At 35.6% G+C, this 23,469-nt stretch overlaps 1 protein-coding gene across 19 annotated transcripts in view; it reads right to left on the bottom strand.

Moving 5' to 3' along the window:
- The window catches only part of RBFOX1 (RNA binding fox-1 homolog 1), a 1,354,570-nt gene that overhangs the window by 784,260 nt on the left and 546,841 nt on the right, over positions 1 to 23,469 (bottom strand). For all 19 annotated transcript variants that reach the window (XM_069809863.1, XM_069809866.1, XM_069809898.1 and 16 more), the window contains one exon: positions 6,032 to 6,094. In XM_069809863.1, coding sequence (XP_069665964.1) covers positions 6,032 to 6,094 — 63 coding nt within the window. The remainder of the gene's footprint in view (positions 1 to 6,031; positions 6,095 to 23,469) is intronic.

Genomic DNA, 23,469 nt, shown 5'->3' with positions numbered 1-23,469 from the left:
TAAACATAAAAATCATTAACAATAAAAGGTATTGGATTAGAGGGAGAGCAGGAGGAAAGATGGCCCAGTAACAGAGGCAATGATTTGGGATTTGAGAAATATGAATTCAAATCCTAGCTCTGCTATACTCCTTCTCCTGGCACATCAGTGATGCTGTTCAATTTTCTGGCTTCTTCTGTAATAAAGAGATAATAACACGTACTAATCTCACAGGAATTCTGGGACTTGGTATCTCTTAAATGCTACAACGCTATGGAAATGAACTTGATCAAAAAAATCTTAATGCTGTAATCTGGAGAATATTCAGAGTGCATACAATTGCCAATGGAGGTATTCTAAGCTAAGCGTTTACATGCATGTGAAAATTTTCGTAATGACTGAATAAGAAAATGTCTGCAATGTAATGTTTATGAAGGCAATATCTCCATAGTGTCAGAAAACAGGCTGCTACATACAGTAAATTCAGGTCCTAAGATTAATCTATATTCAACCCCTATAGCTTTTACTTGGTAGACTCAAAGCACAAAGATGGAGGATTTAGAAAATTCACAGAGGAATCCATCAGAAAGAAACACTGACTGCATTGTTAAAAGAGAGGAAGGAGAAAAGAAGAAATTGTTAGGAATTTCTTTACATGTACATTTGTATATAATGAAGAGAGAATTACAAACCTAACTTTACTTACTGAGTTATAGTTCAAAATAATCTAGGGTAGTATTTCCAAAAAAAACACTTGCGTTGGGACTCTGTCTCTTGTTTTCAAAATGTCCATTTCAATTTCAGTAAGCCTTATGCTCTTGAATCTGCTTTGAAAGAGTAAATTCTAAATTCTTTAGATGCTCAAATAAATACATATATAATTACGTGCAGCAGTGATTAAGCACAATCTAAGTAAGGACAGTGTCTTCCTTTATTTATGTAAGAAGATCATTTAAGTGAAATGAGCAGCATAACCACCTGTAAAATCAAAAGTAGACCACTGATATTCTGGTTTGTTGCTTGCAGAAACATAAACCCATGCCCTTTTACAATTTAGGTAATCATAAATTATAGCAGTGGTTTAACAATGATTCATGTGAACCTGCTACCACATAACTGCTCTTTTTGTCTAAGACCATTAGAGATTGTACCGACATAAACTTCAAATTAATGACATCCAATAAAAGAAAACAACGTTCTCTTCCCCTATAGGTAACGAAATAAGGTAAACCTTGGAACATGCAGACTTAAAAAAACCCAAGCCCACAAAACTAAATAAAGGTAGCATATTTAGTTCCCTATGCAGGAAAGAGTTAAAGATCATACCTAACTAAACATGTGTCTAACAGAAAAGTAGTATTTCAAATCAACCACCTAAAACTGAATTACCTTGTATTAGAACTAGTGTACTAGCACTAGAAAAATTCAAACACAGGTCAGGCTTAGCTACTTCAGTTAAGCTTTTCTGAAGAAAAAACATCCATGAGAATCTTCTCCTGCTTATCATTAGGAGCATGTAAGTGCCTCGCTGCTTCTGGTCCTTAATGAATTCCTACAACAACTGTTAAAGATATTTGAAGATATCACAGAACAACAATGAATAATATAACAGTGGAACAAATACTAACAACTAAACAGTTCCCCATCTTAGCTCAGATGAAGTAATGGAGCAGAACTTACTGCTTCATTTATGTTATCTACCTACCATTCTTCAACTCTTTTTTATTGTAATTCACAGATATCGGTAATTCAAAGTGCTGCATTTTTTTAAATATTCAGCTCTCTAGACTAATACTATCATTCAGACTACATTAGAATACAGAGAGGTGAATAAATAAGAACACAATCATGCAAATCATTTTTCCTTATACATTTATTAGAAAAAGGTTATAATACTGGTTTATTTCTAAGAGAATTTTAGTAGGTATTTTATAATAGCTCTCTTTCACAATTATTTTGTTCATGCCTCTCAGGTAGAAATCCTTAGATCATACTAAACTCCTCAGATTCCCTTGTGGCATGCTATGTTATTTTGGAAAATAGATTTATTGTATTAACAATTTTAAAAGATGTGTTTAATGAAGGGGAAAAAAGGACCCATAATACCCAATAATATTTTCAATGCACTAATAGCTATTTTTCTGTTACTTATTTCAACATGTTTACAATTCAAAGGAAAACACTGCTCTAAAATTGGAGAAAAGAGTTTTGAATGTCTTTCTTTCAATGGCTTTATGGGCCTTTACAGCATGGCAACTAGTTTTGTGTCACTGACAGACTGCAGAAGTGAAGATAAGACTTTTGAGACCGACAGCATACTTGCATACATGCATTTACCATGCATTTACATCCACCGGGGTTTAAAATGTGGATAATCATGGGAGATCTTCCAAAGGATGCAACCATCAAATCAACGTGGAACAGCACCCCTGTCTCATCCCTTCCCGATTACCTTAAAAATTTCTAGCCAAGGAAATGTGTTAGTAATAAAACAACGAGATCACTTAACTACAGTATGTTTATCAAGCTATGTAACAACTATATACAACCTGAAGAGTAAGAAAAAACAATAGAATGAGCAAGTATACAGAACTTTTCTCTTGAAAAGCAATCGTATAAACTTTCTGCAAAACATGGAAAAGACAACAGTTTTCTTCTTTTTTTTTTCTGAACTGTTTTCAGAGAACTTGGGTGGAACACCAAAGAGAGATGGCTTCTTTGCCAAAGAATTATAGCTTTAGGCAAGGGCGTTGTGTAGGGGAGGGCTACACACAATAATTAATCTTTCCAAATAAGTTAGACACAGAGAAATGCAACATAACTACTGCTAACTGTCCAGCCTTCTGAACTGGGAACCAGTCAATGATCTTCCATTTTACTTGTGCAGATCATTGTTATTACATACAAGATCAATCCCATTTCTTATCTTTCAATTTTAATTGACACATGACATTCAGAGCATGGAGATCGTGGCATGTGCTATTGCCTAACACTGCACTCTGCAGTATTCCCACCTTAATGAACTCCAGTTCGTGACAACAGAACAGGAAAAATGCTCCAGTTAAGGGAACGAGAGAGGACTCCGCTGATCTAGGTTTTACATCCATTTCTGCTACACACTTCTTGTCAGTCACTCTTTGTGCTTGATTTTCCATTATATATTTGGAACAATTCTATCTCCTTTGCCTGTCATGTTTATTTTTAGTTGTTGTTTTCTGGAACTGTCTTTTATTGCTTTGTTTACTGGTTTGCTTAATGCACTGCTGCTTTGGTTGAGTACTGTAGACATTATTGCACAATTAATAGAAGGTCAAATGCCAAATAAATCCATAGGCTACAAAATTGAATATTAAAATCCAGGATTTCTCAGTAATTGAGCCATTAAAACTATACTTACCTCAACATATTTATCCATCAAAATGAAACAGAAAAATACTGTAAAGCAACCATAGCTAGAAATTATACTTAAATTCAACTGAAGCATACTGAACACAAAATCTATTGTGATTATTACATGAGGTTTTTGAGACTTGTGACAGCTACTTGTCTCATTACATACAATTCCATAATCTTAACACATCCGTGTTGGATTGGTACTGCTATTTTTAAATGCTGCTTCTAAATAAGGGAATGGGACAAACCATTTTATAATCAGTAATGTACTACATGTGTACACCATGTCACGGGTGAATAGGGCATAACGCCCAGCCATATGGTGTACTTAAAGAGCCAACTCATCTACATAGTCTGTTACCAGGCAACATGCTGGACTTCAGTCTGAGCTTGGTAAAAAAATGACCTCTTAGCCCTAGAAGTTGATTGATATTCATTGTGCTGGTTAGGTTATGATCACAAGGGAAAATAATAAAACCAGTTATGCACATTGAGATTTGGCAGCATTAAACCTTCCCCAAATTCCAAATGTGCATTTTCTTCTTCTTTCTTGTCATACATCCCAAATCTCTCCTTTAGCTTGTTGAAGGAAGATGAATATCTTTTCCTTCAACTACATTTATAGATTCTGAAGCACTATATTCAGAGTCAAATTAATGTTAGTTTCCTAAAAACATGCCAGTAATTATTTCAGGCACCACTGCCTCCCATGGGTTAAAAACACCAACCTCATTCTTGCAATTTTTACCAGAATTTTTCTAACAAACACTGCCAATTGCATCAAATTCTGCTAAGAGCTGTAATGTTATTCTGTGATGGAAAACACTGTTTGTGACTGTACTGGGTTTGACTGGCATAGTGTTAATCTTCTTCATAGTAGCTAGTATGGGGCTATGTTTTGGATTTGTGCTGAAAACAGCATTGATAACGCAGAGATGTTTCTGTTACTGCTGAGCAGGGCTCACACAGAGTCGAGGCCTTTTCTGCTTCTCCCCCCACCCCACCAGCGAGGAGGCTGGGGGGGCACAACAAGTTGGGAGGGGACACAGCCGGGACAGCTGACCCCGACTGACCCAAGGGATATTCCAGACCATAGCACGTCATGCTCAGTACATAAAGCTGGGGGAAGAAGGAAGGGGGGACGTTCGGAGTGGTGGCGTTTGTCTTCCCAAGTCCCCGTTAGGCGTGATGGAGCCCGGTTTTCCTGGAGATGGCTGAACACCTGCCTGCCCGTGGGAAGTGGGGAATGAATTCCTTGTTCTGCTTTGCTTGCGCGTGTAGCTTTTGCTTTACCTATTAAACTGTCTTTATCTCAACCCATGAGTTTTCCCACTTTTACTCTTCCGATTCTCTCCCCCATCCCATGGGAGGACAGTGAGTGAGCGGCTGCGTGGGGCTTAGTTGCCGGCTGGGGTTAAACCACGACAGTGACAGAAGAAAAGCTAAAAGCAACAAGCATGCTGAGCACTATGGAATTGATTTAAATCTTTCCTCAAGATGAACAGGCTTTTATTTTTCTTTATTTTTTTTTTAGTCTTGTAAGTTAGGCAGTCTTTTTGAAATAATGAAATCTTTTTTCAAAGACATTAAGAGGAAGATTGTGTTCAGTGTAGGAGAATAAATGTAAAACTCTTCTTATATCTAACAAGGCCTGTATGTCTAATTTTTTCAATGCCACCAAACTTCATGTGTTGGGGCACAACTCAACTACTAATAGTAATACATTTGAACAAAAAACTGAATTTAGTCTATTATCTTGTCAATATACATGTGTGACTTTTTATTTTCTACACATAGAACAAAGAAAAGTATGATTATAAATGTATATAAAACACAAATCTATTCAGTCAGCCCAATACAGAACAAGCCATGCTTATTACCCAATATGAAATGATAGAGCATTACAGTTTATTTTAAGCAGAGGATTATTAAAAATTGTTTGAGAAGTACCAAATACACACCTACTGAGAATCATACACTTATAATAATATATACAGAAGTATCAGAAAAAAAATAAGTATAGAAAGTTATATTCTGATTAAAAAGTGCTTAATATTGGTTCTATGTATGTGTTAAAAATAAAAGAAAAATAAATTCCAAGTATTAAAGAGCAACAAACAGTTTGGAAGTGAAAGTCTCTTCTCAGGAAGGTAAAAAGCAAAAAATGAATCAGTACAAATACTTTTTCACATGTCCTATAAATTCTGGAGCTTAATTCATGATCTTCCCTATTCTGACATTATGGATATATTTAAAAAGGAAAGCATGATGAATTATCCATAGCTGTTCTAAGAGAAAAAAGTGTTTGTGACTAAGCTATATACAAAGTAATTTCCTTCTGACTGAATCAGCCAAAGGTAAAATAAATACAATAGTGACATAACCTTAACATGTAAATGGGAAATGCAAGAGAAGAGCACTTTAACCTATGGCCAGAAACAGGGAAGACTATTTTCTAAGCATGTCACTAGCAAGTTGTTGTTCACTAAGGACTAAAAGGCATCAGATCTTTTACTTATGGTCTATTAGTCTTGTGATCCAGCATCAGCATGGCAAGTTGTGAAGTCCAAAGTATTTCTTTATTCATTATGACAGCACAACAGAGATTTCAAATTCCAAGGAAAGTAAAATAAACAAACAACAAAATCAGTGCACTTACTGAAAGAAGGCTCCGATCATGAAAACAATAGGCACCACTTGCATGGGACTTCTGTGTAGTTTCCTATGAAAAGAAAAATACATTCTTACTGTAAATGGGAGATTCAAAGATCATATTTGTGCCCTGCACCCATGGAAGGCTGAAGGTAAGCTTTAAGATTCAAAATGTTGTAAGAAAAATCCAAAATTGATAATGCATTATTTGGGCTTTCACAAGAAGGGCTGCATATATTATTGGGTCATAATTGCGTTTTTATTGTAGTACAAAGCTGAATAGCAAAATCTGCTTATTGATTCACAAATACCAACAAAGATTTTATTATATATTTATTAATCATTCAATGGACAGTAAAAACTTCCAGGCAGTTTGCAATTTATTTGAAACCTAAATCCTATGTTTGCATTATGAACTTACCTACTAAAACAGATATGCAATTACTATGCCATAGTTAAAAATTTACCCCAGTATAGGTTTCCGTTTCAATAGGAACAAACAACTGTGATTTACTTTTTGTGTATTTTTCAACTGAAAACTTCGAGCAATTTTGCAAAAGAAAGATGATCATAAAAATAAACAAAAGGGGCCATCCCACATATGTTATACATGCACATAGCCAGGAATTAGAATATGATAACATTCTATTCCATGCCAGTTTTTCTTATTGATGAGCAGTTGGTGACATGTAATATTTTACTGAATTATGCATTGAATTTAGAAGTTACAGTAAGCTCAGCCGTGTTTTTCATAACAGATTCTTCCTACACTCATTTTTCATTTCCATGTGCAAGTGGTAGTATATACTCTGTGACACAAATATTCTCAAAAATAGAAACACTGTACATATTTTGAGTCTTCAAAGAAAATGCACACCTAGGTCTATGTATTACCAAAACATTCCGTAGATAAATTTAATATACTTTTTATCCACTTCAACAGAATTTCGAACAGTAAACACATTGAATATTTTTCACAAAATATGTTATTCCTTATACGTGATTCCATTTTACACAAAACAAAGAAACAAAAAATCAGCAAGTCAAAAGTCAGTATTGGCTATTTCTAATGCAGTTGAGAATAAACCACAAGAAGAACTAACAGTACTGGAAAGGTACCTGTTCTATAAGCACATCAGGTAATATTGCAACTATCACACATACTGATAAAAAAGCCCAACACCTTCAGAATCTGAGAAGGTGACAATCAGCAACAGAAAACATACTTGAATTTTGGTCTCCTCAGAGCAGGGATCATCACTAGGAGAATCTCTATCAAAGTAAGATCCAACTTCACAAGTGAAGCTCCTAGCAGTAATTGCAACTGTCTTACCATCAAAAAACCCCACATTAATCTATTTCTGAGCTGAAGACTTAAGTTTCTTTTTATTTATGAAATAAAATGAACCACATACATGGAAAAATGCTATAACAAAAGGCAGCCCACATAAGGCATGTAAACTATACATTAAAACTACTGCATCTTACCCTTTCTGGGTAGTGTGTCTTTGTGCACGATCAAAAATATCTCTGAGTACAACACAAGGTAAATTAATGGTATTGAGAGTTCCTTATAAATCTCTAAGGAGAAGTATTTTTTAACTAATTAGCCCACATTTTCAAAAATTACATCTGATTTAGGACCACCTTGTAATGCCACAGTGAAATTATTCATGGTCAACAAAATTGAATTGAATAATTGAAAATTAAGTCTCTCAGGTTTTCTCCATCGGGGTACTTGTGTTTCACCATTGAAAACACTGTGATTTTTCAAATGCAAACTCTCCCTTTTTAGACTTTGTACTGATTAAAATGCTACCTCACTGAGGTTAACAGTACATTAATTTTCCTTTTCTGAAAGAGTTGTATCTGACCACTCAATCCTAGCAGACTTTCTGTTTAGCATAATGTTACCTATCATTAATTTTAGAAACATTACACTCCCAACTGCTACTGCTAGTATTCCTTCTTTATCCTGCAGTTGCACATTCCAGTGACTGAGGAAACTCACAATGCACACAGAAATAAGAGGTACAGAATTTTACAAATATATGCAAAGCCAGGAAAAATTATGAATATACTGTTGTATGTAATTTACAAAGTACTGCTGTATTAAATCAGAGCAAATGCAGACAAACTGTAAAAATAGTTACCACTAAAACAATTAACTTGGCTATACGATTTAACCAACAAGTATTCATTTTGCCTATTTTTACAGTACTGTATAACCCCTCTCTAATTTCCTCCACATAGAAATATGAAATTTTTATGCTTTACTGACTGCAGACATTCCTTAAAATGTTTAGCAATCTGAATATGAGAAGCAAAGAGAGGATTTCCTCAAAACAAATGGTCTAAAAGCACCTGCCAAAAGGCGAGTGGAACTCCACCCGCAGCCCTGTACTCCATACCACCATCAAAGGCACCTTCTTACCATACTGTTGGACAAAAGGAAGAGTGGCACGTTTACAAACTTTACAAAGGTTTGTAAAGATTTCTCCCCAACCAAAGAAATATCCAGTCTGTATACTAGGTTGCCTGAACCCACGTAGCTGCCCTACATGTGACACAAGCCAGTTAAGGAAAGCTCCCTGTGCAGGGCACCTGGAGGCTCTGGCAAACCCCCAGACAACGATGAAGGTCCACCACCTATTACACAGTACGTGACAGTATTTCCAGGTCTTGTGGAGACCACTTTGCAGAAACCGCACGTTACGAAGTATACTTTATTTGTTATCTAGCTACTCAGGCAATATCTAAAAACCAAGCAAGATTTTTCAGTTGTATTCATATGATGACATGAAGCAATTTTCAGTAGAAGGAAATACAGCTGAAAAACACTAACAATTTTGTGGAAAAAAAAACCCTACATTCCGACAAAATCCTATTTACAAGCCTGAAGATAACCTAGTCAACTATGATGGACTTTGACATTATACCTTATTATTCTTTGTACTGACATGAAATGTCATCAAGACTGTCCACACAACTAAAAGCAGCCTTGAAGAAAAACATAAGATATGCGTTTTTAATGCTAAATTTTCTTTTCCACAACTGTCATATTATCTTAGCAAAACATGAAGTAGGCTCTTGTTTTACGCTCCGATCACACAGAAATAAATATACAATTAGCAACGTTTTGCTTGCATCTGGTATTACAACATTTGTATGTGACAGGCATATACAAGAACAGCAACAGCCTTCTTCAGATCAGCAGCAGAGTTACCATTCTGCAGCGCTCCGGTCTTTCTTTTCTGAGAAAAGGAAAACGTGAGAGTGAACTAGAAGACTTCTGCTAAGCATGTATGTAAAAGTCTGGCAAAGAAGATGATGTTTTAAGATTCACTTAAAAATGGAAAAGTTGTTTTTTCAGGTGAAAATTTCAGGTGCATAGACAAGTACTGAGAATAGCCTGGTCTCTTCTCCCTCAGGGCAGTCAGCCCAGGCAGCCCAAACAAGCAGAGGTTATTCTGCAGGGTCATTGAGAAAGATAGCCCCAGGCCATTCAGGCTTCAGAAATAGTTACTGTACCCAGGCATTCCAAGAGTATCCCAGATATTATATTAATTTTTTTCCATAGAAGTAGCTCCCTTAAGCATTATATTAAATTTAAAAAAAATCCAAACAAACAAAACCCCCAAAACCCAAACAAACAAAAAAAGAAAAAAAAACAAGGAAATAATAAAAATTACTACTAATACATATACACAATCACTAAGCCTGATTTAACACCTACTGCTTCACACCTTTATCAAAAGCCTATGTATAAATTGATCTAATCTGATACTTTTTACTTTAATTCTGTTCTAAAAATGCAATTAAACAATGATATCTGTTGCTGCAAGTTAAAAGTCATTCCCTTTAGATAACAGCCAAATACAACAAGCAGTGAGTTTTGCCATCATTAGACTTCTAACCATATTACTTCTATTTCGAGGCTTTTTTGTTTGGTCTCAGTTTAATTTCCTGTCAGCCTTACAAGAGATTTCTAATGTTTGGGCTGTAGGATATGCTCTGATTAAAAATAATCTTCCCAATTACTGCCTGGCATGAGTCTACTGCCACATGCACTCTGCCACTGGCTTCTGAATTTCTGTCAGCAGTAATTGTGTCTGTAGCTTCTAACTGTAAATGAAAACCCAGGGGGCATATTTGGGTTCCAGTTTCCTTTGCCTAGCCATATCTTTTAATTTGCACTGTCTGTCAAAAGGAGATGTTTGTAGGCACTAAAAGGAAATCCTTAGAACACCAGGTTAAAAAAAGAGGAAAGGAGAAAAAAGAAATGCAACTGGAATATGATAAACTATATTTGATATTTATTCTAGCACACTCGATGTAGAGAATCTCACTGCATTGATTAGCCTTAGAAGAGGTAGATTGAAACCATTTACTGAGCATTTCTAGCTGCACTTTTTTACCATTAGATTTAATCATAAGCCTTGAGCATCACCTTATTATTGCTATTTTTTTGGAATGCGATCATTCTCATGGATATTTGACAGAACAGGGTTTCTTATCACAGTGGAAAAACCCAGTATTTCTCAGTCTCTGGCCCCTAGCCTAAACTATACCATGGGGCTGCCCATCTCCAGCCCTGGCCAGACCTCAGACACGGGCTGTAGGCAACCCGGCTCCTGGGTGGACCCCCTAGACCTCGGCCGCGTCTCCTCTCCAGGCTGCCTTTCAGTCCTGTTTCCTGTGTGGCCTTCACACCCACACTGTCACCTCGTCTCTGTCCTCTCCCAGTCCCAGTGAACGGTGGCTCCTGACCGGACTCCCCAGACGGATCCTGGGCTTGGTCCACCGCCTCGCTCGGGGCTGTCCGTGGACAGAGCCCGCTCCCTGGACCTGGCTCTGCCTGCCGCGTTTAGACGCTGTGAGGCTGCGCCCCATGGGGGAGGGCACGGGCTCAGCTCCTGGCTCTTGGCTTCAGCAGCAGTCAGCTGACACCAGGCCCTAGGACGTCTACATTTGAAATGCCGGTGCCTCAACCTGGCAAGTCAATGCAATCCCAATCACCAGCCTCATGATAGATGTGCGTGACGATTCTCATTGATTCGCTTTCCCTCTTCGGAGTGCTGCCGCTGCTGTGATGGAAAGGTGGCCCGGTGTCGCCAGGGAATGTGGTCTGTATGACAAGAACAAGATGGAAGCAAGGTGCCCTGGGTCAATTTTCTAAAGGAAAAGAATCTTAGGAAGAATGAAGCACAAAGCACAGACTGTACTCTGCGAAGCAGATACAGAAGAAACTCAAGGAGCAGAAAAACATTTGATATAACGTCAAGAGTGAAGCTTTGTGCAGAGGGGGAAGAAGTACAATCAACTACACCAAAAGTACAGTCAAGAATGCTTATATAGGATATACAGCCTTCACTGCAAAGAATAATATTTTGAAATATTCACTGTAAAATGAATAATACTGTAAAGTCCTGTGAAAAGAATTTTCTATGAGGTTTCAAGGTTTGATCTGTCAAAATTAAGTAAATTTGTGTCTCAAAAGTAAAATGGCATCCAGCACATTTGGAATTCAAGAAGTACAGAGAGCATATATTTGCATACAGGAATCACGGAAGTTTTCTTTGTGATAAGAGGACAAATACTGAGATTTGGTGAATGTGAGCAGGGATTTGTCCAAATGGCATTTGAAACTGAATAGCTGTTCTTGGCATAAGAACTTATTTGAAATATTAAGGCCAAATGTTAGCGTTCTGCATTATGTTTGTTGGTTGATACTCTATTCTGTATGCTTACCTCTGTAAATGAGGGGAGACAGTTGAAAGGTGGGAACAGAACTGATTTCAGCCCTGCCCTGGACCTTTGGCAAACATTCTGCAGTATAACGTTCCTATCTTTAGGGCTATGCCCCTTCATAAGTATTCCGTGCAATGTGATGACAAGACACCAGTAACAGATAAGAACTTCAACATATTAACTGAAACATACACAGCTTCTCATCTGTACAATGGAGATTGTAATGACCACCAGAATCATAACTGCCATGTATTAGAGGTAAAAATGTCACGGATCTGTAAAAATACTGATTATTTTAAAAAGACTCTACAAGCTGTGCACAAAGTTCTTTGTGCCTCCTCTGAGCCCTACAGTACAGCAGCATTTTACAGGCTGCAATACAGAACAAGACCGTGATATCCTCAAACTATCTTTGCTTCTATTTCTGTATCTCATTTGAGATAATAGCATCACCTGCAAGGTATATCCCCCTACCCTGAGATAATGACTGAAATTGCCAGAATGTTTAAATGAATACCTACTTTTTCAAATATAAAGTAAGCCACTGAGTTCAAAATGGTTGTTGCTGTGATGGAGGCCATGCAGATGTTTAAATATTTTCAGCATAAAAACCGTAGTATTAAGTATTACAGTAAACACAATATGAAACTGAAAGAAATATTGGGGAAAAAAACGTAATCACAGTAAGGTAGGAAATCTGGATGTAAACAATGGCTGATATAGCAAATAGCATCAAACCGTCACTACTGACTTCTTCACTGAGCGTTTCATTTCAGATCCTTTTTTCAAAAATACATAGCATTCCATTGCCATTTTCAAGATTAATGTCCCCAAAATACATGAAGACTGTGGGAGAGAAAGTGGGGGCGGGGGGGGAGTAAGCACTGTAATGTAATTCACTGATTATATTCTTAACAATATTTTAGTTTTCTGTTTCACAATTCAACACTTGCTCAATAAAGAAATAAAAATATAAATTGTTTTCTACAACATACTACGTATTCCTTTAAGAACAACCTCAGCCTCTCACAAAATTATAAAAAAACCCCCACGTTAATAACCAAAATATCGTATTCTTAGTATCACCATTTGAGCAGTATGAACGACATTTTCTACAGGTTGCACAAAACTCATGCTAAGTGGTGACTATGTGTCCTCCATAGGCAATGGCCCCTCTGCATGGGAACAAAAGTCAATTCTCTTTCACACAGATTACTAATGAATTTCTCAGAAAAGAAATACAATTTTAGAGGGTTTAACCTGAAAAATTTGTGGGTTTTTTCATGTAATTCCCTTCCTTTCTAAGCCTACACATAACAGAGATTTATTCCTGCCTTAGTAGTTTTTAGCGATGTTTTTACTTTATTTCAAATTAGGTTTAAAGAGTTCTGGAAAAAAAAAAAAAACCTAGTCAAATTACATTTTTACAGTGCTATGCACCAAAAATGCCTTACATTAATTATTGTGATTGTGTGCATACTCAGTCGATGAGTAAAGTCTTCAGTGCCTTCAAGCTTTCGAGAGAAGTCATCAAACTCTCAGCACTTTGCCAGACTACCAAGCCTGTCCTCATATTAGAGTAGTACTACTGTAATTACAAACACCACTAATTGCTGTCAAAATATTTCTTTGTAATACTGACCACGGGTTTTATCATAACCTAGTATCATTTATCTCTATTGCTTTCTTGGAACACCTCTTATTCTCATTTAATGCTACTACAAAAAATGTTAAAATGTATATCTTCACTTGCAGTAACACTGATCAAACTATCCAAAGTACAAAGACTGAGCAACATCATTAAATGTATTACATTATTGCATGTATCAGACTTCCACAACTCACAGCTTAAAAGGAAAAAGAAAGAGGGGGGGAGGAGGGGGGGGAGATATCTGTAATACTGGCAGTGACATTCAAAGATCCTTTCAATTTTTTTATTTTTATTTTTTAATTTTTTTTAACAGCTATAGTCTGGACAGACAAAGGAGAGAGATGGGTGCAGTAAAAACAGAATTATAAGAATTACATTTATGTGACTACCTAAAACACTCTTGATAACATAAGGCTGCTACACCAAAAATATAGCCACATGTTTGCCTACTCCTGATGCATAAAACACACAGAGGTAAAAACTACCTCTCCATGAAAGAAGAACAAAAAATAAACTTTAGAAATAATTCAAGATTAATGAAAAAAGTTACATAAACTGAAAAAGTATTAAAAATCAGTTTGTTTCTTTGAAAATATTTTCAAAAGAAGTTCCAAAAAAACCAAACGAAAACAACCCAACCAAAAAAAGAAAAAAATAAACCAACCCGCTACTCGATATATACTGACTGTTTTTATTAGTGTAAGTTCTTGAATAGCTTTTTAAAGGTCCCTTAAAAAAAGAGATCTTTCAAAACTTTGGCTGCAAAGACAGCTCGCTCCAAATGCATGAGACTACCGCTCTGGGAAAATCAGCTCCCCAGTCCGTGCAGGAAAGTGGCAAAGTCCCAGGCACCAAGTTTCTCTATTACTATGGTCATCATACTTACTGCTTAACAAATAACAGCTTTGGAACTTTTCCTCAGAATTTTTTCTTTTCTCCTCAGTCTTCTGCAACAGAGACTGTTCTTCTACCTAAGCTCTTGAGCAGGTAGAACAATTCCATGGAACATCAGCAAGATTATTCATATGCTTAACCATGGTAATACACTCATATCCCTGCTAGACCAAAAGATCATCTATAACAAATTCAAGTGAACAAGGCATTCAAAGAAGATGCAGAAATAACCAAGTAATTTGAAAAAGGCTTAACTGTTATCAATTGCAACTATAAAGAAGTCCTTCTATCATTTCCAATGGTGAGCTTTTAGCACTGAATACCCTGATACTGACAAAGACTAAAAAGCAGGAACATTATACTTTCAGAATAGGGGGTTTACAATTTTACATTTTTAAAGTAATGGTTCTCTCATCTATCATAGGTCAAGAAATGAATTGTGCCTGTATAAGCAATGGAATTTTGAAAGAAATTTCAGCTGTAGAGAAAAGAATGGTAAATTTGCCTATTTTTAATTCTTTTAAAATAAAAATTTAGACATTGCCTAAGAGCTTTAGCTGTTAATAAATACCAACTGAAACTACCGACCAGAACAAGGGAAAATAAAGTTGCCAAAAAGAAAAAAAAACCAAACAGTTTAACCAATAGCTTTGTGATTTATGACATGATTATTCTTACAGAAACAGCTCAACTCTAGGCTGTATCTATCACTATGATCAGGAAAATGTAGCACATCAAGAGCAATGCAGTAGCATGCAGATGTTACGAGCCCTAACGGAAAAACTGTAATTAGAGGGTACGGCACATTCTACTGACTGAAGCATGTTTCTTGTGGACAAAAACATCTCCTTTGGGTAGACACTCCACATTTTCTGATCCAAAGAAATTTTTATCACCACAGAAAACACAAGCAACCTTTGACACCCTGGACACAGAGGAGACAGGGTGGGTTAGGTGACAGTTACCAATCTTCAGGAAAATTGGCTTTTATAAGGTTATCAGGTCTTAAAAGGGGCCAGCCTTCCCATGAGGTAGCCTACTTCTACAGAGAAGGCAAAAGTTGCATCTGTCTTTGCACATGAGGTATCTTTACCAATTTTACCAAAAGTATTCTCACTGTTTATGAAGTAAGATTTCAGTAAGAAAAAACAGTAAAATAATATAAATCTTCCATGTTTGTACATTTACTCCTGCTAGGTATAATGACTACAACTGATTCTAAAAAAAGTCAGTGTTTATTTTACAAATAGGAGAACCTTGTTGTTGTTTCCAGCTGAGTATAATTACAACTGCAAAATGTAAAGTCATAGTATAGAAAAAGTCCATGCAGATCCCACACTGCAGTTTAAATGCTCACCTCTGATCAGAAGAAAAGAAAGTAGGAAGCATAGCTATGTCAAGGAAAGCAGCAGGTTTTACCCAAGAGCAACACACCCTACAAAACATTTCTGCTTGTGCTAATCGAATTTTGATTTTCATGGGAGGAAAAAAAGACCAAAAGCACAAGTATAAATGATGCAATCTATAGCCCAGACACAGAGAACACATCTCCGCAGAACCATTTGTCCCAGATTTGCAATTTGTAAACAAAAAAAAGGTGGGTTTGTTTTTTTTTTTTTACAACAGTTCTTTCTAGGTGTGCTACATCCAAGTAGAAGAACGGGATTTGTAAGCATCACACGTTTTCCTCCATGTTTCTGAATGACCAGTTCCACACAATTTTTTCTTCATCTGTAACCTCTCCTAGTGTACTACAAAGACCACAAACTGCAGGTAATGGTACCTTCTCCATCACTCACAGCATCAGGAGCTTCACACCAGGAAGCTGACACATCTGAAATAAGACCACTTATCAATGAAGAGAGAGGTCAAAGGCTTCTAAGGTTGGAACAGGAACCTGCTGGCTGCTGCAAATCTCTCACCAGTGCATTTGAGCCTGACACTTAATATTCAAACTGAATTGCAAGCTATGTACTCAAGGATAAAGCTCACTAATAATAAAGATTCACAGTCTGACACGCTCAGCATACAAATTCTCAGTGCAGAGCTCATTTTGAGTATTTTTTTAATCTAAAAAAGAATCAGGATTTTTCTTTTTTAAAATACACAGCGGTACTTCCCATTTAGTGAGGGAAACAATGGAATGAGAAAATAAAATTTTATTCTAGATTTAGATATTGGTAAAGAAGTACACATTTTATTACAATATAGGTTCACTGTGTATGCAGTCTTTGCCTTGCTAATCAGACATAGGAATACATCAAATAAGGTATAAGTTTGGTTTTCGCAGGGCCAAATCCTTTGAGCCAGAAATCCACTACTTGAAACCATTTAAGAATTTGCCCAAATTTCAGATAATTTACGGTATGTATTTAGCACATCAGCTGTGAAAGCTAAAATCACTGGAAAGGATCTAATACCTTGATACATACTACTCAAACATTGTATCTAACCAGTGGTCTAACTAGTCCAATATTAGGTCACCAACAAGTAGCGACTGCTAATAACCTTTCATAAACTCCAGACTATTTTAATTTTCTGCTCATCATATAGAACAAGCTTCTAGCTTCTAGGTGGTATTTATACTGTCTTTTAATTTTTTATCTCTCATTCTTACTCATCTTTTATTTTATCCAACGTTGCTTAGTTCACAGTAAAATATTCATTGTTTATTTTACAGTGACACTGTAAAGTCATGGCCCATTTATTTTTTCCCTTTCAATGTTTATTTTACATTACAACAACCTGACTACTTGTTCCCTTTTTTTTTGTTATGTATGTAGGAGGAGGTCTAAAATTAATTAAATTATAATTAAATGCCTAATAGTTTTTACACTGAAAATACTGTTACTAAACATTACCTCCACTTAGAATCCTTTGCTTATTTTGTATTTTGCTTTGAACATCTACATTTCTATTACTAAATCTACCCCTTTCTTTTAAAATCACATTGCATCCAGCTTAACTACATCTCACTAAATCACCTTGTTAGTCATACTTTGATTCATTCCATTTCATTGCCTTTCATATTTAAATTATTCAATTTCTTTTCCTACTCCCCATATTACCTTTGAAAATGACAAGCCTCGCTTTATGCAACAATTTTTTCCACTGCAACTCCTATTATTAACACTTCATCATTTTCCATGTATATTTGCAAGTTTTCCTGCAGAACTGCCTTCCAAAACAATTCCAAATTTACACATTTAATCCCATCTCTTTGTTTCATTTACATTCCGTATGCACCAAGACAGCCAGCAGTACAAGAAGTCAAATTATATTTGTTGCATCATAAAATAAGGAATAGACGCTTGAGCTCCAATCCTGCGATAAGCAATCTGCAACCCGCATGCCGCTATACCTGCCCTGAACTGTACAGGGATTCAGCTAGCAGGTCTGACTCCATCCACCCGCCCACGTAGTTCAGAATCAGAGGTTTTGCTGGACACAAGACACAAGTGATCACAGCACAATGGTATTTAATTTGTACGGTATGTAGTTACAATGAAAACGTAACTATTTTCAGTATGGGGAAGGAATAGCAATGCAGTCTGAATCTCAAAATCTGTGATACAAATATGATTATTACAGCATAAACTACTGTCCATTCTTATTCTTTCCTTGGCTAAAGCTACATTTCTCAGGAATTTCACTCAAAATCAGCGTTCACTTCTCAAAACAAATATGTAAATGAAGCAATAGCTTCTCTACTCCCATAAAAAAATAACTTCTCTTCACAGATTTCTTGATTGAGCCTTAGAAAAAGATCATCTCCAATGGCAAGCAACAGATCAGTATCTTTTAGTTAGTGCAGATACAAAAGTGCCATAACATGAGCTCAAACTGAGGATGAAGTTGTTAAAAGATTCTAAAAATGCATGTTTCTCAAAATTGCCCTCCACGCTGCTTCAAAACAAGAGTATCTGAACAATCCTTATTGTCAAAATTATTGCTGTTTTAATGCACTCTCCAGTATTAGTAACTTTTAGAAGACAGAATTATCTCAAAACTAATGTATACTCCTGAAAAGCTGCTCTGCTGTTCTTTGCCTTCTGGACCTAAGAGCAACTAACCCAACGGTGCTGGGAACTTGCTCTTGGCTCCAGCTACTGACCCTCTCCCACAGGAACGGGGAGAAAGAACAGAAGCCCATGCGGATACCCATGCAAGTGAACAGATCAGGAGCTGACGTTTACTGGGAAACTGTCACAACTTCCAGCTGAGCTACCAAGTGCCCGACAGTATTTGCCAACTATAATGGTTAAACTATTATCTCTAATTTACAACTCATCAAAAATTATGCTCCCAAGAATTGATTCAAAATAGCTGTTACATTTGCTAAAAGCAGCAAATCACAGCCTGAGTCACCTAATCTTCTGTGGAATAACCAAATTCTGCCTGGATGCAGTATAATATGTCTTCATCTTTTATAGGGGTTAAGAGAAATTGTTAGAAGGACTATGAGATAACTGCTTGCTTGAATGGAATTTTACCAAGTCAAATTAAAAATGGCTCAGTATCTTGTTACTGAAACCAATTACCTTGAAAACATCAGATACTGGTTGCTGTTGGATAATGATTTGTCTAAAGGAATCATGGCAATTTTTTTTTTTTTTTTTAATCTTACCTTGTAAAACATTTTGGAAATTCTTTTTAATTATTTATTTATTTATTTATTTTAAAACAGGATGAAAATCTAGCCTACTAAACCAAAACATAATGTTTTTCTTTTTTCAGAACTATAGCACAATAGTTTGTAGCTTGAAAAATCTGTGCATGAATGAATGATTCAAATCTCATATCCACAACTTTCAGAGAACTGATAAAAAGTCTTTGTGCTTTGTCCTGTTTGAATATCAAAGCTCTTCTGGGTATCACTTAGATCTACACATCGTAATTCAGATACTTGTGAATAATTCAAGATGTTATGCTTTAACTTCTATCAGCAATTCCCTTGAAGAGAAGCAGTAAGTAAGCATTTATTATAAGCTATAGCATGAGTCCATATAATTAATATTTTGATGTACTTTACCTGTCTTACTGTTTGGCCTTGTGATATTAAGTTGGTATTAAATAACACACTCAGACAACTTGTTGTCTTACTTTTCAAAGATGCTTCAATTTTTATAATTACTTTATTTGATATATTGTTGCATCTTTACTCAAGTTGCATATTCTGTTAATGTGCTATCAATGTAATTAGCTGTTTCTTTGTAGGAAACATTTTTTTAAATCAAGCTAGCATTTTTATTGCAAAAGGAATGCACTGCTTATACTTCCTTGGAATCAAAATATCCTTTTAATGGTATGACAGCAACGTGCTTCATCTTTGCACATTCTCCTTGGCACACTGAAGCAAAACAGAGATGATGTGCTATTATTCAAGCATAAGAAAAATAGTAGCGCTCCACTAACAAGTGTCAGAGGTGAATAAAGGCATACGAAATGATATGAAAACAACAACTAAAATATGCCAAATAAGAGTTCAGAAGGCCTGTGACCAAGTGTTTATAAGTTATATATTAAAATTACACAATTTTGAAATGAAAACAAGCAATACTGAAGGCAAATTGATCTCAGATTTTCTTACTTGCTACTAGTGAAGAGTTAAAAAAAAAAACAACACCCTACTTCTTCATGAAGTGAATACATATCTTTGGTTAGAAACATGAAGAAGCCACACATTAGCCTGTATTCTTCAAGCAAACTTCATTTCTGCTGATCACAGCATAGTGTAATGATGTCACGTAAAAGAGTTTTGCATGTCTGCTCTCCAGACTCATGAAGATAACACATAAGGTAAACAGGGATAGAGACATAAGAAGAAAAAATAAATCAAATTTCTGAAAACTGAGAGAAAATTAACTTGTTTATACTGCCTTCCCTCAATCATTTTCATTCATGAAGGGTATTAATTTTGACTATTAATTAGAGCGGCATCTGTTTCTCACATACTGGCAGGCTACCAGTGAACATTAGCAGCATTAACTGTTGCTACAGGTGTGGAATGATTGAAAACTCATTTCTGAACTACTCCCCTACCACCCTGATACAGGAGCAACAATTTACACAGAATTAGCTGTCTCAAATACAACTTCACTAAGAACGTATTATGTGAGAATTTTCACTACATAGAAGCATTCTGGAAATATTTTCAAAACTTAACTTCACTTGACAGAACAATGTTCTAAGATCATAAATGCTGTATGTGAGGGAAAAACCTCAAAACAAAGAAACCAAACGCAAGTTTTAAAAGGTACTATTACATTTTTTCCATTAGTCACCTGGCTTTATAAAAAACACACATTTACTACATTGTCTAAGAGAAAACTACTATCATTATATTTTAAAACTGTTGGTTTTCTAAAGTTTAGGGGACACAGTAATAAATTGCACTGATCCACTCAAATCCTTAAGTGGTTTTTTTTCCATAAAGTAAAACTGATAAGACCACTTACAAATCAAGACTACTACTCAATACCAAAATATTATTCCATATTTTTTCATATCAAAATATTTTCCCCATTAAATTTTTTTTAAAAAATAGAACCTATTACAAATAATTTTGATACGCAAACTGCACAAGTAATTCAGACCTATTTGGAAAGAAAACCATTGCTCAACAATGACAGATAAAACAGTAACTTCTTTTCCAGTCACTGTCTATTGTGGATTTGTACATAAGGGTGGTAACTTTGAATTATATTTTCTCATATCTGCATTTGATTTTACAATTTTTCCTTTGTATAAGAAATGTGAAAGAAAACAAATTATCAAGAGTTGGTTTGCACTTATCAAAAGACATCTGCATGCACTTCTGCTGAGCACTGGGGGAGTAACTCCTGTGGTCCCAGTGTGTCCAGAGTTACAGGACAGAAGACTGGAAGCAACCAAACTGAAACTTGGAAAGTTTCAATCCAGTACAGCAGCAGCAGCTTATTCTGAAATGCCCTATTTTTCAAGCAATACCGGAATTTTTAAAATCTAGCTAGGTAGGAGACATTTCTAAGTCTCATTTATAATAGCTTAGAGACATGGCATTATAAGAGACAGCATTTAGTTACACAATGTAAATGTACCTTATTTAATACACCTGGAAGGAAAGGCGTGGCAGAAGCACACTGCAAAAAGCCTGAAGCTATGAAAACAGAATTTTTAAATAGAATGTGAACACTGGTGGGAGCCAAGAGATGGCAAGTTAGACAGGATCTCTGCTCCAGAAATAAGTAACACTGATTTCTTTGAGCTTAAAGGTGTCTCTAATTCATGCCTCTGGCAAACAAAATAATAATCTAAATTTAAGTTCACTACTTGATCTTTCAAAAACAGAGGGGGTTTGTTTGGATTTTTTTTCATGCCTCCACTATTACTGAATGACAAGCACCTTGATTCAGGTCTTCAAGAAGTATTTCACCATCATCCTTACTGAGGCAGACTTCTTTTGCAAATAACAGCTACAGCTTGCAGAAAAATACACATGGCTTTTTTCGGACTCTACAGAACTTTCTCAATGAGTACTTCCTATGAAACAAAAATAGGCAACTTGTGTAATAAATCACCATTAAATGAGAACATGGTTGATAGAATCAGGTCATCTGACATTACAATGCTAAATAAACTGAAAATAAAACACTTCAACTTGATAAAAAGCTGTAATTCTCTGAAAACAAAGCCAAAGACAAAAAAATTAAGGAACTGCCTGCAATGTTCTATTTATCATACTCTCAGGCACACTTAAACTATAAAATCCTGTTTAATAGCTCCAAAATATTAGAAATAGCTACAAAATCAAAAGGCTACAGTAAAAACCTTTAAAATCTTCATTGGTAAAATGAATGTAGGAGGGCAACAACAAAATCAGCTAGATAGCATCTACAGAAGAAGAGTAAACTATGCTCCTACGTAGTATGTAGGGTGCTGTGGGTTTTTTTTAAAAAAATTAAGACATAAAACTTCAAAGTGAACTGTATAATATGTCCTGGGATTTGATTTCTCAATATTTTTTGTCTTCTCTAGGTTGTCCTTTTATTGTTAGCATTTATATTATATTAGTAGTTAGTATAATTATACATGCACTCCGAGGGAGAAATACTTCTAACAACACATTTCTTGGGGATTTTCTGCAATGGCTGGTAACTTTGACTGATAGATTGAACACAGAAGCAAAATGTCCACTGTTTATGAATGAGTGTTTATGAATTCTTGCACAAATCCAAATGCTTTTTGTGACTTCCAGTATATTTGTGAAGCTCCTATTTGTACAAATTTTACCTTTAATGTTACAGCATTGTTTCAAAGTCTTGGGGTTTCTCGCTACATGTATCAGTTCTTCTTTAGTGTCTGGCAAAAAATTTCTATTTATGGCTATAATGAAAATAAAGCATACATTTCCTTACCAATGTGCCAAACACTAGATTGATAACAATATAAACTCAGTATAATTCTCTAATGCCTGAAACCCATTCAAGTACCTCAATATATCAAGTTTTAAATGTTTTATAAATACCTATAAACACTCTGAGAGTCTAATGAAGCTAATACTACTATGAGTGCAACAAGTGAAAGGTGGTCTAAAAATCAATTTTCTTTCACCTCACATGATTTATATTCCTTCCGGAACAAATTAATTTTTACACTAAGAAACTGGTTAATAAAACTTCAGAGCAGCCCTATATTACAAAGTTTTGTTCTTAATGCAGGCAGAGATAACACAAAAATAGTAGTAAAATAGTATAATAGCAGTTTGGGATTACTCTTCAGTTTGTAAAGGCTGGTCTGCCTTATTTCACATCATCTTCTCACCAAGTTTTATTTCTGAACTTCTGAAAATGAATTCAAAAACCCCACAATACAGATTTGCAGTCCAGAAATAACAATATTGTTTAAAATATAAACAATAAAATATAAAAACAAAAAGAAACCAAGCAAGTATGAAAATATATCGCAGGGAAATAAAGAGGTTTGGAGCATTAGTCTCCAAACGGACAATTAAGTTATGTGCTTAATTCTAACATATCTGCAATACTAATATTAGTATTAGTGAATAATAAAATCAAAAGGATTGCTGATATACTTCATACAAAGCACATAATTAGATATTTCACTGCAGCACAACTGGAATATTTAGGATTTTTCTCCTATTTTATCTG

Source organism: Haliaeetus albicilla, chromosome 22 (genome assembly GCF_947461875.1).
Source record: "Haliaeetus albicilla chromosome 22, bHalAlb1.1, whole genome shotgun sequence".
Classification (NCBI taxonomy): Eukaryota; Metazoa; Chordata; class Aves; order Accipitriformes; family Accipitridae; genus Haliaeetus; species Haliaeetus albicilla.
Note: the sequence above shows the minus strand (reverse complement) of the source record. Positions and strands in the feature narration are given on the sequence as shown.